The sequence below is a fragment of the Nicotiana tabacum genome, chromosome 24 (genome assembly GCF_000715075.1).
Source record: "Nicotiana tabacum cultivar K326 chromosome 24, ASM71507v2, whole genome shotgun sequence".
Lineage (NCBI taxonomy): Eukaryota > Viridiplantae > Streptophyta > Magnoliopsida > Solanales > Solanaceae > Nicotiana > Nicotiana tabacum.
In genome coordinates this window covers 32,867,199-32,882,804 of record NC_134103.1, presented here as the reverse complement: position 1 = coordinate 32,882,804, position 15,606 = coordinate 32,867,199, and the positions used below count along the sequence as shown (strand labels likewise).

General features: G+C 33.7%; 2 protein-coding genes and 1 long non-coding RNA gene across 4 annotated transcripts; 2 read left to right on the top strand and 1 right to left on the bottom strand.

Annotated features, from left to right (window-relative positions):
* Positions 1 to 575: 575 nt before the first annotated feature.
* On the top strand, positions 576 to 2,052 carry LOC107780942 (uncharacterized). The gene is made up of 3 exons (XM_016601565.2): positions 576 to 1,072; positions 1,180 to 1,304; positions 1,755 to 2,052. The coding sequence occupies exons 1-3, from the start codon at positions 808 to 810 to the stop codon at positions 1,899 to 1,901; spliced, it is 537 nt and encodes a 178-aa protein (XP_016457051.2). The 5' UTR covers positions 576 to 807; the 3' UTR covers positions 1,902 to 2,052.
* Positions 1,637 to 6,255, bottom strand: LOC107780943 (protein PLASTID REDOX INSENSITIVE 2, chloroplastic-like). Of its 2 annotated transcripts, none has more exons than XM_016601566.2 (3): positions 5,962 to 6,238; positions 5,345 to 5,443; positions 1,637 to 2,487 (listed from the first exon to the last, which is right to left on the bottom strand). In XM_016601566.2, the coding sequence occupies exons 1-3, from the start codon at positions 6,142 to 6,144 to the stop codon at positions 2,254 to 2,256; spliced, it is 516 nt and encodes a 171-aa protein (XP_016457052.1). In that variant the 5' UTR covers positions 6,145 to 6,238; the 3' UTR covers positions 1,637 to 2,253. The 2 variants fall into 2 exon arrangements, with proteins under 2 accessions (XP_016457052.1, XP_016457053.1); XM_016601567.2 differs by having other exon boundaries at positions 2,119 to 2,487; positions 5,345 to 5,434; positions 5,962 to 6,255.
* A 4,079-nt stretch (positions 6,256 to 10,334) lies between these two features.
* LOC107780941 (uncharacterized) lies at positions 10,335 to 12,783 on the top strand. The gene is made up of 3 exons (XR_001646922.2): positions 10,335 to 10,526; positions 11,886 to 12,269; positions 12,342 to 12,783. It is a non-coding gene; the product is annotated as an uncharacterized LOC107780941 (long non-coding RNA).
* The last annotated feature ends 2,823 nt before the right edge of the window (positions 12,784 to 15,606 follow it).

The window sequence follows — 15,606 nt, the reverse complement described above, 5'->3', positions numbered from 1 at the left end:
TAATATAACTAGTCCTAACTCGTTTAAAATTAAGGCACAATTAATTGATAAATGAAGGTTACTTTTTTCTTTTTAGTTTAACAATTCAGTTTCTAAAACCTACTGTCCCAACTAATCAGATTCGCCTTCCGTATGGCTAATTAAATAGGAGGTCTCTATTTTCATGACTCGAACCCGAAATCTCTAGCGGGAAGGAATCACGTACGTCTCAAACACTTGTTAGTGGTAATTAAGATCACTTAAAAGCAATAACAATTAATAGCTTATAGCAATCATGATTTAGTAACATGAAAAAGACCATTTGCTTCGTCACTATCCATGCATATAACTTAAAACTTTTTAAAATTATCTTTTTAGATGGCATATTGTGAGTTCGAGTCATCCCAAAATCAAGGTGGAAAGTTCTTGGAGGGAGGGAGCCGAGGGTCTATCGGAAACAGCATCTCTACTCATGGTAGGGGTAAGGTCTGCATACATACTACTCTTCCTAGACCCCACTAGTGGAATATATTGGGTTGTTGTTGTTGTTTGATGTATATATAACTATATAAATTAGTTAGGAATAGATGGAGAGAGGAGGGGACTGCTGTGCTAGCTTGAGTGAGACCTATTTTACCATACACAAAGAGGGGGTTGGGTACTAGAGTACTACTGCTTGGAAAGAGGCTCTTGTCTATTTCATGTCCTTCTTTCCTTCCTCCTTCCCTTCTTATCCCTTCTTCTTTTCTCTCATCTTCTTCTTCTTCTTCTTCTGTGGAGGAGGAGTCAAAGAAAGATCATTGTATTAGAAAAAAAAAGAAAACAAAAATGGGGAATTGTCAGGCTGTAGATGCAGCTGCACTAGTAATACAACATCCTAATGGAAAAATAGATAGGATGTATTGGCCTATGACTGCTAGTGAGGTTATGAAAATGAACCCTGGTCATTATGTTTCTCTCATTATTCCTCTTCCTATCTCCTCCTCTGATGACAATTCCGACGATAAAACTGTTCGTTTCACCCGTGTTAAGCTTCTCCGGCCAACGGATACTTTAGTTCTTGGTAGAGCTTATAGACTTGTCACAACTCAAGGTATGTATGTATCTACTTCTTTATTCAAGTTCACAACTTTTACTCTTTTGTTAATTAGATCTTTTCTTGATGTTAATAAAAGCTTGTGGCGTTTCATGGTTTTACAGAGGTGATGAAGGTATTGAGAGCAAAGAAACATGCAAAGATGAAGAAGAACCAACCAGAGTTGCAAGAAAATCAGAGGTCAAGTTGTGAACTTGAAGCTGGGAAATCTGAATCAGATAAGAACAAGGTAGGAGTAATTATTTTGAACCAATCACATGTAGATTTTATTTTTGTCTTGTTCTTTCTTAAAATTTACTACTATCCACCTAGAAACAGAACAAGTCACAGAAAGGAAAAGGGTACTACAACAACTATGCCTTTATCCCTAATAACATGGTTGAAACCGACTATATGAATCCTCTATATCTGTTGTGTTCTATTTAAGCTAGTCTCATCAACTAGTTAGAAAAAGGTAGACAGGAAAAGAGGAAGTTCTTAAATGCATGGCCAATTAAACACCTATACAAACTTTATATGCCTTTTGCTCAAGATAATGCTCTATAAGGATGGGATCAAAAACTAAACGAAAAAGAAATATTCCAAGAATCAATAACCAATAGCAGAGTTGCAAACATGAAAGAGACTAATATATAATGATATTCAGGTTAACTAATTACATAAAATTGATCATTTGCAGGCTATGAGACATGAAGGACAAAGGCAAAGGCCTGGAATGACAAACTTAGCTGCTGCTGCAAGGTCCAAATCATGGCGTCCGACTTTACAAAGTATTTCTGAGTCCAGTAGCAATCCGATCACCGGCAATGGGACTTGTAAAAGATAGGCAATAAGGAACTCACAGAAGTTGTCATTGTCATTCACAACTCTAGTTCATGAGGGATGTTGAGCAATAATGTTTTTGTATAGAATAGAATGGAAACTAACTCCACTTGATAGAAAGAACATCCTATAATGGAAATACCTATTCTCCAGAATTCTAGCATTGTTCTTTTCTTTGAGCAGAAGCTAGATTCAAGATTAGCCATGACTATTTTCCCTCTTCTTTTTTTCTTTTTTTTAATTTTATATCGATGGTGTTCGGTTCAACTTTCGTACACCTCGACTATTCCACCAGATACTAGATACCTACTACTCCAATCTTTTACTAGCACAGCAACTCTAAAGATTAGCCATGATTATTGACCGACGTATGCAGGAAAAATGACCGTTTTCATTGTCTTAGTTGTTTTGAGTTCCAAGGTCTTCCAATCCTGATCAACATAATTTTGAGCCCACAATAATGATGCTCGCGCAGCCAATGCCGCTCCTGGAAGTTTCCTCTCCTTGAGAGCTACCATCATATCAGTAAAAGGCTCCACCAGTAGTGTCCCGGGTCCTCCATATTCTTTGTGCAAGAATTCATTAAAAATCTGATTAATACAAAAGAAGGTACTTTAAAGCTAAAGAATAGCAAACCAACTGTATAATCTTTTAATACTCATGAAAGTAAAAAGCATCATATAATAAATGTTTATTCTAGAAAATGCCAGTGTTGGTGGCACAAAAGGTCAAGTACAGCTTGATATAAACTGTCCAGCCAGGGCTGCTGTATTACTATAGTAACAAGTACCAGATATTTCTTTCAAATATCAATCATTGTACTATTTCCAGGTCAGAAACAAGTCAGATTGTCAGTAGAAATGAACATGATTTTAAATTGAACATACTCCAATCTGTAGTACACTAAATGACCTTTGGATCAACAATTGTGTGCTAGCTAAGTATGTCAGTTAGTACAATTATTTCACTAGAAAAGACCATAATGGGTGTGGTAGTGTTTTGTGTGGTTATTCATTCCAGGTTGTTAAACTGAAGTTGGAAGATAATAACAACCCAGTATAATCTTCCTAGTGGGGTCTGAGGAGGGTAGTGTGTACGCAGACCTTACCCTTACCCTGGGGTAGAGAGGCTGTTTCCAATAGACCCTCGGCATCCTTCCCTCCAAGAACTCTCCACCTTGATCTTGGGGTGACTCGAACTCACAACCTCTTGGTTGGAAGTGGAGGGTGTTTACCATCAGAGCAACCCACCTTGAAGTTGGAAGATAAAAGAAAATAAAAGGGTAGCCCGATGAACTAAACTCCCCCTATGCGGGGTCCGGAGAAGGGTCGGACCACAAGGGTCTATTGTACACAACCTTACCCTATATTTCTACAAGAGGCTGTTTCCACGGCTAGAACCCGTGACCTCATAGTCACACGGCAGCAACTTTACAAGTTACGCCAAGGCTCCCTTTTTTAAGTTGGAAGATGACAAGCAAATATTTATGATAGTCTGAAATTTTCTGGAAATTTCAGACAAAGGAATGGATTCACTCAATCTAACTAAAAGCCGTTAACACCCCCAAATATTATTTGCTCAAGAGGACTATAGCTTCAACTATAGAAAGTAAAATCAACCAGCTTTCAAATTTACACAATTTTCACAGATCAAGGGCAGAATATTAAAATGAAAAAGGGCAGGCTATTTCAAGAAACTCTTCTCCAGATCCAATCAAAGTCAGCACATTTAAGTAGAACATTCAATACTGAGACAGATTCTCAGCATGTCAATTTATTGCTACCAAAGACAAACTATTAGAAAAAAAAGCTCAAATTATGTTGAGAATATTGAATTTTCTTTCCTTCTAATGTCAATTACCCAATTGGCACTATTTCTTTTATAAGTCTCATCTTCATTAATTGAAACATCTTAATCTTGAAATTCTATGGGTTCAAACTTCAAACAAAGAAAAGTAAGAGGCAAAAGAAAATCCAAACTAAGTCAGTTACACCTAATCATATCTGGTGGAGTAAAGTCATCTCATCCTTAAAAACTAACAAGTGAAAACCAGATAAAAGTAAGTATTCTTAACGTAGTTAGAGGCAGCAAAAGAGTTTACAAATTCCTGAGATTAATATTTGGGAAAGGAAAATGCTACAACTGCTTACTCCGTATGTTCTTGTAACGTATCCTCGAGGTTTTTAAGTTAGATGGAATGATTTATACTGCCAGAGAATTGTTTCAATGTTGATTAAAATCTATCCTTATGGACCACTAGAGAAGTTTTCAGAATCAGCCAGCTAATACTATGTCTGTGGTAATTACTCTTAAGCTCTCCACATAGGCCATAGCATCAATGGAACCCAAACTTTTATGAAACGAGGACTATATGCTGGACTGGAGGTACACAAATTCTGGTTTTTAATCTTCAAAAGATCCACGAAAACCGCTATGAACCTCACTGTTGCAGGATCAATTGGAAGAGAGCTTCATGATCCTCTAAAGACTATAACTGCAAAAGACGAACTCTCAACGCTAAATCCCATTCAATTCCGAGCAGAACTTTTTAAACTACAGTTATTTTCTAATATGTGAACCAAAACTAATAAAATTGTTCCTTCCTATGCTATAAGCTCCGATATCTGTCAACAATTATAGTAAAACTACGGATAGATCTTCCAAGCAATCACTTCCAGTTTATTGCATTTTATTTTAATGACTTTTAAGTTTAGGCAATTTTTAATGCAATTAGACGATTTCATGTTCCTTGTTCATCAGTTTCTTATGCTCTTTTCTTCATCCTGTACTAAGGGAAGAAACATGAAACTATGAACAACTAGAGGAACGAAGCAGATATCTTGGAACATAAGCAACCATGATTCAGTAGAAAGCCTAAAACCAGAATTAAATGAAAATCCACTAGAGCAACACTATGAAATTCAGTTGTGACATTTAATAAACTAAGAATTTACACATTAGTGAATAGAACAGTTCTATGCTGCAACATTGCGATCTCTTCATCAATTAGTATGGTAATCCAAATGTTGGAACATAAAGCAAGGACAGGAATCCATCTTTACATATTCAAGAAAGGTTCAGCATACATGCCTTCTCATTTACCAAGCACAAGAATATAATCTTTTACCATTATACGCGCATTAAAAAGCGAACCAGAAAACATTTTCATAAAAAAAAAATTACAGAAATGAGGAGATCAATCAAAAAGAGATGTTAATTAATCAAACGTCCGACCGAACACTACACATGTATTATAAGTATTCAATTAGAAATAGTCCAGCCAAAGTAACATGAATTAGACCTAACATACGAGAAGTATCAAAAATAAACCAAGCTACATATCACGAGATGTCCAATTCCTAAACTTTAACCAAATCTCATTCTATTACCACCATATAGAAAAAGAAATTCTTCCTAACACTGAGAAGTGCCACTAGAAAGCCTTACCTCAGCACAAACACTAACAACATCATCAAGCTCGTCCCCAAATGTCTCCTTTTCTTTGGACAGTTTCTTCAATAGCTCAGCCTTGAACTTCTGTGTCTCCTACATTTCGCAGCTAAATAAATCAATCAACATTAAATAGTGACAAATTAAAACTCAATTCCAAACTAGTTAGGTGCGTTAATGAATATGCTATTGTTTAAAGGCACATAGGGGATCCCAATTAAAGATGTCAATCAATATTAACAAATAAAAACTATATATAATTAAGTTCTGTGCACGTAAAAATTTATTCCATCAAGTCATTTAGTAAAAGGTAACTGGAAGTAATTCTCTATACAATATTGGTAACCTTAAGAAAATGGAAAGCAATCTTCTGTAATAGGTGAAACTATACTGATGCATAACTTAAACCCATCAAAAAAACTACTAAGTATTAAATTTCAAACTAATTACTACTCTATTGGGGCTCATATCTTTCAAACAAATTTTCCTTCAATAAACTATCCCACAAACAAACCACGAATTGTATTACAGTAATGAGTAGTATTATTTTTCTAGTTAAAGGGTTAAATTTTAAGTTACATAAATAGTGAATGATGCAAGAATAAGTTAATTACAGCAACAGCAAATTCAGGGATTGGGTCAGGATAGACATATTTCTGAGGCTGTGTTGAACTGACAAGTGCATGCCTCGTTGAGAAGTGAAACTGGAGAGGGATTTTGGGTTGGATTGAATGATTAAATATTTTGGAGGGAAATGGAACTGCTGCGGCGGTGAATGTTAGAATGTGAAGCGCCATTGTTAGAGATTTTTGGAGGGAGGAGAGTGGTAGTAAATTTGTAACAACAACAGTGCCGGTGAAACAAGTAATTAAGGCACTTGCTTTTATTGAGTATTTTTAGTAGAAAAGTAATGTTATTCACACAAAAGAAAAGATAGTTTTGTATGAATTGTTGTAAATTTTTACACTCTCTTCATTATTTATTCAAGTCACAATCTTTCTCTCATAAGATTATATACTTATCTCTTTCTTACTTTCTTTCTCCAACAATTTAAAAGTTCAACTGTTCAAAAGTTTAGTGGTAAAAATTTGATATCAAAAATTACTGCATTAACTTTGAATATTCCTTAAGATATAATAGTAACTTCAATATTGATGGTTTAGACTTATTTTTTAAATTAAAAAATATTAGGAAAAATAGTACAAGTAAAAAATAATACTTTAATCGACATATTCAATCAAATAAAAAGATTTAATTTTTTTTCAAATGCTTATATTTTTTATAAAATAATATTACCAGTTTCTATAATATTACCTCAACAAAAAGAAGTTTTTTAATTGACATATTAAAACAAATAAAAAGACTTGATTTTTTTTCAAATGCTTATATTACTACTATATATAAATGAACAAGGGTGTACGAATTGAACATTGCATTATATAGTTGTACAAATAGTAATGTGGATTGTACCATTAACGTGGGCCTCTCTCTTTGGTCATTAAACCACGTGTATTGCTTCTGAGAACACGTGTTCTTCAAAAGTTAATGGCAGAATACATCGGCAGACCATTAAACTTGTCCTGTGTCACTTAGATACAAAAAACACACGGGCCACATTGCGTGGGAATCACAGATGTTTAGCGCGTGAGGGCTATAAAAAAAGCTGACATGGACTATTCAAACGGTAATAAATCAAACCTCACGTTATTTTCCTTATTTTAACCCCTTTCTCCATTGTTATCTTCTCTCAAGCCCTAATTTCTCTCCATTTCAACTGAGCTAAATTCTTCATCAAGAAGTGAAAATCGGAGCTTTTGTTTTTCAATTTGAAAGAGCTCCATCCTCCTTAGTCGAATTTTTGACGTAACCTTTCCTGCTACTTCTCTTAATTTCTATTCGAATAATGTCCCAAAATACTGAAAGTGTTGATTGGTGTCGATGTTGTCGTCCGTGTGAACTGAAAATTTCATGGAGTGCTACTAACCCAGGAAGAAGGTACTTTGTACGCAAAATTGGCAAAGTAAGTGTATTCCACAAAAAATTCTTTATACGATTTTATTTGTCATTAATTTATATCAGTTGATTTTTTTATTTTTTGAAGGACAATAGGGGATGTAAATATTTTAGATGGTTTGAGGACGAGTTTCCTGAGCAAGCGAATAGAGTTATAGGGGGTTTGTTGAATAGAGTGAAGGCATTTGATCAAGAAAGAGATCGAGCAAAAAAATGGAGGAACATAGTAATGGACTGAGCCAAGTTTCTGGGAAAATCATTTGTAATTTAGGCTAGTTAATGTAGTTAGTGTTGGGAACTATTGCTTTACTTTTGTTCATTGCTGACTTGCTGCTGTACTTGGGATGGTAGGGATCCTAATTTGTGTAATTGATATTGCGTTATAGTAGAGCCAAGTTTCCTCATGTTTGCAACTTCATTGTTGTACTTAAACAGATAGATGGCTTTTGCAACCCTCCAGAATTGTTTCCTCATTTCTTCTCCCTTCCATTTCTTAGACCAGTTAACCATATGTGCCTTGCACACATTCTTTGTTATGCCATAGGTAATAACTCCTTAACTGATACCAAAAGCCCCTGCAAAATAATATATACAACATTAGAAATTAAACTAGAATATAGAATACTAACAACTAACAAAGAGAAATAAATTATTTACTTTTTGCATATCTGACATTACTGTTAAGCCATGACCTTCACCTAGTTGCAAATATTCTATCAAGTGACCGAGGAACCAACTCCATGACTGTTTAGTTTCATGGTGTACAATAACCCAAGCAATAGGAAACATCTGTTGGTTCCTATTTCTTCCCACAACCACCAGTAATTCACCCTTGCAACTTCCCTTTAGGAAACAACCATCTAAACCAATGATGTTTACATCCTTCTAACCAACCTTTCTTCAGTGCATCAAAACAGACATAGAAGTACTGAAATAGGTTCTTACCAGGCTCAGATTCTCTGTCAATTTTCACAAAACAGGAGCTGGCAGGATTGGTTTCCTTAATATTATCAGCATAATCACACAATCTGTCATACTCCAACTTCCAATCCCCCATAAACTTTTCCAAAACAATCTGTTTGGATCTATATGCTATTGTTTTGCCAATATACAATTCCAACATCTCTCTAACTAGTTCTTGAATTTTCTAGATTCTCATAAGAGCAGCAGTAAGTTCTTGCTTGAATTTATTGGCAATGTATTTTGAATTACACATCTTGTTGGTGTTCATTGGTTGACATTTATGAACAAGATGATATTTTTTTATCATAAAGTCACCAGAATCTCTATCAATTGAAGCAGACAACTCCCACTTGCATTTTTTTGATTTACACTTCACCCTTACCCTATCCTTCTCATTTGGGTTAAGCTTTAACTGAACTTTATACTCTATTGCATAATCAACCACTGCCTTCCTAAATTCTCCAATATTTTTAAATATCACGCCGAACTCAAAAATTGCCACTTTACAGTTAGTGTCATATCTAACCTTTATGCTCTTTTTTCTATTGGGAAGGTCAAGACCAGGCTGAAAATCCACCTCTACCTCTTCATTAGTATCATCACTGCCAGCATCAGAACTGTCAATGAACTCCTCATCACCTCCTAATCTGCCAACATATTTTCCTTTTTTGTTAAATTCGGTATCTTCAAAACCTCTATCAATTCCAACTTCTCCTACAGGCACACTAGCAGTTTCAGGTTGTTTCTTCCTTCTGGTAGCATTCTTTTTGGTTCTCCTCTCATTTCTTAAGGTCCTAGCCTTTTTATCAACTTCACTATCATCCTCGTCAGGAATTTCATCAAGATATGACTCATTACTAGCTACCTCTGAAATAATTTCTTCTTCATCAGCTCCTTCTCCATCATTCAGATTCTCTACACTAGCAACTTCCTCTTCTACATTACCAGAAAAATCTTTCTCACCAGCAGTAACCCCTTCCCCACCAATAACAGTCTCAAATTCTTCAAGTGGAGGCTCTTCAACAGGTTGTGGTCTATTTATACTGTCTGGACCATCTTCTACTGTTGCCCTAAATGAATTATTTATTGTATTGCTACTTTCTTCAACAATCTCTGGCCCACATAAATATCCAATTGGGACCACACTATCAGGAATTATCTCAACAACATGTGAAATGTACAAGTCTAAAATACCCTCCTTACAGTAACAAGCAATATTATATAGTTGTTCATCATTTTCCACCAAGATAAATTCTTTTGAATTAGGGTTAAAGACATAAAAAAAAACCAACAGTTACATAACCCAACCCCCTTGTGTAATATTGAAGTTCAAACAGGGAGAAATGGTCTTTGTCAATAGAAAATTGATTTATCTCTATATTAGTGACATATTTGGCACCTGAAGATTCGGTAAATATTTTACTATGGTGAAAGCGGACAACAATGTATTCGTCCACTGACATGATTTTAACCTAAAGTGAACAAAGAAAATCAACACCTGAGTGTAGTCAGCGAGATTCGAAGAAAAGAAATGAAAAAACCTATTTTTATATCTACAATTCCAAAACACCTATTTTTATATCTACAATGCTGAAGGCCACCCAAAATAATCGACTTCACAATTTCTTCAGATAAAAAATTGCAGATGATAAACGAAGACGAGAGTGAAATTTGGACGAATTTCAGGTTGTTAGCTTCAATCTTTTATGACAATTAGTAGATGATTCCATAATCTCTCTAATGGAGCAATCGATTTTGGAAGGGGAAGAGGATAGACGGAGACGGGCGTGAGGTTAGTTTTTTTTTACTGAGGGCTGTAAAGATTAAAAGTAATTATATGGGTTGTGCAGTTTAATCTTGAACCTGATATGTTTGACTTGGATTTACCCGGTACACATGAATCTTACGTGGACAATTATTTCACATGGAAGAAACTAATTAGTCGGCTATTACACGTTAGCAGCGCTCATATACACGCGCTTGACTTATAAAAGCCCGTTTGTTTTTTGTGTCTAAGTGACATCTTGTCACAGGGTTCAAATGGAAACTCAAGTTCATCTCTGGGTCTACGCCTGCTTCCTCATTCAACTCCTACGCTTTTTTCCCATCTCCAAGACCGTTTTTTTTGTTCTCAGATCTTGACAATGATATTCATCTCGACGGTATTACACTGATATTGTGGATTTAAGATGAATCAGTCCGGGTAATTTTTTCTTCAGTTTCCTTTTTTTAATCGCTGAGTTATTGCTAATTGGCTACTTCTCTGTTCATTGGAAAGTTATTGTTGCATTTTTAACATGCATATAATAATTTTATTGATTTACACATACACTAGTCTCTAAGTTTTTGTATGTTTTCGTACATACCTCTTTCAAAATCCTCTTGTAAGATTAGTGATGCCCATAAAGTGCTCGATAAAATCTCCATTGGGAAAACCTTGCCTATATTTTTGAATTTGCATTATTCTCATGATATCTTTGTTGATGAGTTTGTAACTTTAACAGTTAGTAGTTCGTATGGATTTTTGCTTTCATATACTGGAATTAAGTTTTTTAGTTTAGATTTTGAAACTCACGTTTTTTGGAATTTAGGTTCAAGCTTATGGCTATATTTTTCTTTATGCGCAATATATTGAAATGCCAAAAAACAAAAATATCTATCTCTGAAACAAACAGGTTACAGGTTATTGATTGATATATTCGCTGCAAGAGTGCAACACTCTATTGTCATCAATTGGTAACCTAATGGCATAGAACTGCAAAGTTGGAATACATCTCTTCTTTTTTACATGTTCCGTTCTATTCTTGGTTGATTCTGTACATGATGCGACTCTTTGTTCAAATAGTTTTACATAAATTTTCTGCATACATTCACATACAACTACAACACTGGTCATGCTAAGGTACTATCCTGAATAAATAGAACAAAGAACTTTAATGCAGACAAGATGTTTGAAGAATTTACTGGACAACAACATATATATTATGTGATATATAATTCTGAAGGATGTTTCATGTCATCTTTTGTTGATCTTTTGGTGCATATTGCAAGACTACAATCATTGTTCATCAAATTAAATTTAGAGAAGTAAAGGCTAAACTTTTTGTTTAATTGCAAGAAAAACACAACTTAAATGGTATCGTTGCGTTTTCAAATGGGAAGGTTAAACAAACCAACATATGGAATACTTTCCACAACTTACCTTTGTCTTTCTATTCATGAAACAATAGCAGTTTGTAAAGCTAACTAGAATCACCAATTCATTACCTACCTTTGTCTTTCTATTCATGGAAAAAGGTTGTATAATGGATTCTAATGAACTTCATGATAGCAAAAAGAGTTTCTGTCATCATAGTCCTTGCACGCTGTCCCTGAAGTTGTATTCATCTTTATATCTTGTGTTTTCATTTTTCCTTTATCTTTTTTTTTGCCGAACTTTTGTTCCCATTTTAAGTTTTTCTTTTCTCATAGAAGGGTTGATTAAGATTGTTACCGTTCAAATCCTCCACATGGAATGAAGAAAACATATGTTTTGATCACAGTCTTTGTCTTGCTCTTGTAGGTCGCAGCTAGGTCCATACGGCTTTGGCCCCGCAGTCGGTTATTTACAGGTAAATTACATTTAATGTCAACAACTCAATATCTTTGAATGAGTCTTAGAATTTTACTCATTTTAGGGGAAATTACTCACCACAACAAAGTCTCAACATTCTAATTCTTTTTAATTATATGGTGATTCATCAGCTCTATTCTTTTGTTTTGTTGATATGATCTCAGTGCGTTGAGTATGTGGATATTAGTTAGGAAATCTTAGATTCCATTTGATGGCAGCTGATTATATGTATGTGATAAAAAGTTCTGAAGGAGGAGACTTTCACAATGCTAGCTTAATTGTCTTGGGAATATCCTGTTGAGCCCCTCTGTTCGTGTCTTGAACTATGTAAAGGTAATTTCTTTTTTAAAATTGCACCAAAATCTAACACATACCCAAATAATGCAAAAAATTTCGTTCAAGCAGAGTTTGTGCTGAAAGGATGTGCATGTGAAGGAGAAAGGACTATCACATTCACTGTATCTGATTCAGTAAATAAAGAAATATATGAAAAATGTCTCTGATATGATATATTCCTTATCAAGGGAAGTGTACATTCAACTCCTATAGCCAGAGGAACCATTACTAGCAATCCATGCTTAACAATCTTTGAAGTGGTAGAAGATTCATTGAATGCGATTCTTTACTTATAAGAGTATAAGATATTTCATATCTGATGTTTACATGCAGAGATGGTGATTGTTTGTAACTTTTTGTTGACAGCTTTAATTTTCTTTCAATTTGATGTAGCAAGTGTTATAATTTATAATGCTTCAGTGAATAGAATAAATACATGAGATCATATTATTTTACGTTAGTGCTTATGCAGGCAAAGTCTAAGAAGAGAAATAACACTGAGAAAAGAAAAAAAAAAGTTGTTGTTGTCTCTTATGTTGGGCCCGTGCTTCTAGTTGGTAAGATACAATTCTCAAGAAAGATTAAATGAGTACGCTATATACCATTCAAAAAAGAATTATTAGAAAAAAATTGATAATAACAAAATTATTTACTTTGCATCTCAAAAAATTAAAAGAATAGATTTTTTGAAAAAAAAAAGATTTTTTTATTTTTTAAATTTAAGGCCTCCAAATAAAATTTGACTTTAGGCCTCTTAGGTGTTTGAACCGCCCTGAACAAGAAGTTGAAGCAAATATAGGCCCACCCCATATACTGGAGTAAATTTTATTGGTAGTCATTCAACTTTGTGTTCATTATGTAAAAGTCATTTTTCTTCTTTTTGTTACGTAAAAATCATTCAACTTTGTGTTCATTACCCAAAAGTCACCGTTCTTTCTTTTGTTAAGCAAACATTATTATACTTTGCTCTATTTATCACAAAAGTCACCTTGGCCAGATTTTATAATACTTTTACTTGAAAAGTCTATTATGTCCCTGACATTATAAATCCTCTCATTTATATAATACCATCTATATTATATACTATATAATATATTTTTACCTAGGTAATTTACTTATAACTAAAATAACTTTAAAATATTTTATTTATTATTTTTATAATATATCCATATATTTAATTTTTTCATGGCACTCAATTTGTTTAATCAAATTCAAACATGAACACATTTTAAATATAAAAATAAAAAAATATTTTATTTTTAAATATTTATTTAAAATAATAAAAACAAATTTGTTTAACAAATGATAGTTTTTTATAGTCAATACAAATTTTAAAAAAAGTTTCAAAGATATTTGTGTTTAATATTTAGTTTTTTAAAGCTTTATCTGTTAATAATATGTATTTAAAAGTATTAATATGATGTGTCATTTTGCTAAATGTGGGTATTTTATTTATTAATTTAATGGGTATGGCTTGGCTGATAAATCAATGAGCTTTGATTTTTTAGTTTTCATTAAACATATTTCATTAAGCATGATTAAGAACGTGGACTTGAGATGTGTTAACGGCAATGTTACTGGCAAATTTAATAATGCTACTTATATATCTTGAAAATATTAAGAAAAAATTAAATGTACTAATACAACAACAGCCCAGTGAAATCCCACAAGTGGAAAAAAATTAAATGTACGAATATATAATAAAAATAATATTAAGTTATTTCATTTATAAGTAAAATACTTGGGTAAAAGTATATTATATAGCATATAATATATAAAGTATTATATAAATGGGATGATTTATAATGTCAAGGGCATAATAGACTTTTCAGATGAAAGGTTTGTAAAATCTGGTCAAAGTATAATTTATGATAACTAGAGCATAGTAAAATAACTTTTGTGTAACAAAAGAAAGAAAGAAAGGTGACTTTTGAGTAATAAACACAAAATTGAATAACCTTTACGTAACAAAAGAAAGAAAAATGACTTTTGTGTAACGAACACAAAGTTGAATGATCACCATGAAATTTACTGCATATACTAAGATGAGCTTATCATTTGTGCTGCATCTCTTACTATGGACTTAAAAATGTTATCTGGTCCAATGACTTAAACTTGGCACTTGCTCACTTGGGATTTTTTTTTTAGAAGTAGAAATGACACCACATAGCCGCTTTGAGTGCCTTTTTTAAAAACTATTTAATGTTTAACCAATTTTGGCAAACTTCACCACCCTTCATGATGTTGCTGCCGCTTCTTTAAATCTTTAGATTTCTAGTTAGGCTCTGGCGGGGGAGATTGAATTCTTTTTTCTTGTTTTTCAACCTTTGCTCTTGCCTCGGCTGAGCCTAAAGTTTGAATTTGAACTACATTCAAACTCAGAGCTTCGAGTCTATAGTTAGACTCTAAAATCAAGCTTTAACAGCGCCTATTTGAAGTTGATTCTGAAACGGTTTAACTTTAAGATTTTGTAAATTTTGGCTAATCTTTAAATATGGATCCTAAAAACAGCTATTTGTGCACTTTCCCCGTTATAAAAGTATTTATATAGGAGTCTACTCAAAAGGTTGTAATTTCACCTACAGTATTATGGACTTGAAGCACAATGACTATGAAGTATTAACAAGAAATTACACCCTATGACCTTGAAAATGGATGGTCTTAATTTTTTGACCCCTGCTTGCCCCATGAGCAAATCTTTAAAGTAAAAAGTCAAAAGTATTATCCATGGCCAAGTGAGGGCCAACAATTGTTAATCTTGAAGTTTGTCCATATGGCAAGCAGGGTCAAAAAATCAATAATGGCACCGAAGTGTCTTATTTTTGTAAATCACCCAAGTATAAACTGCCAGTTGGGCTTTGGCCCAATTACTTTAGCTCTGTTCTAGCCTAATTGCTCACTTGGCAAGTAAAAGTATCATGTCTTTAGCCCTGAGCTACAGTCCAATGCTCGAGACTCAAGAGGTCACAATTTGAAGTGTAATATGCTACAACAACAACAACCCATTAAAATCTCACAAGTGGGGTATGGAGAGGATAGAGTGTACGCAGACCTTACCTCTACCTCAGAGGGATAGAAATATTATTTCCAAAAGATCCTCGGCTCAAGAAGAAGAAAATAAACTATAGACAATTGAAGTGTACTATGACGAGTACAAATATGTATAGTGACTACGAAGTATGAGCAACTCTGTTGAAATTTCCGTACTCTACTGATGTTGTGAACGATTTACGTTGCTGATACAATAGAACAGTCAAATCCAACCATCTATTACTAATAACTTAGGGAGTAGTTAGTGTAATTCAGATTGTTAAAACTTTTCATTTCAATGACC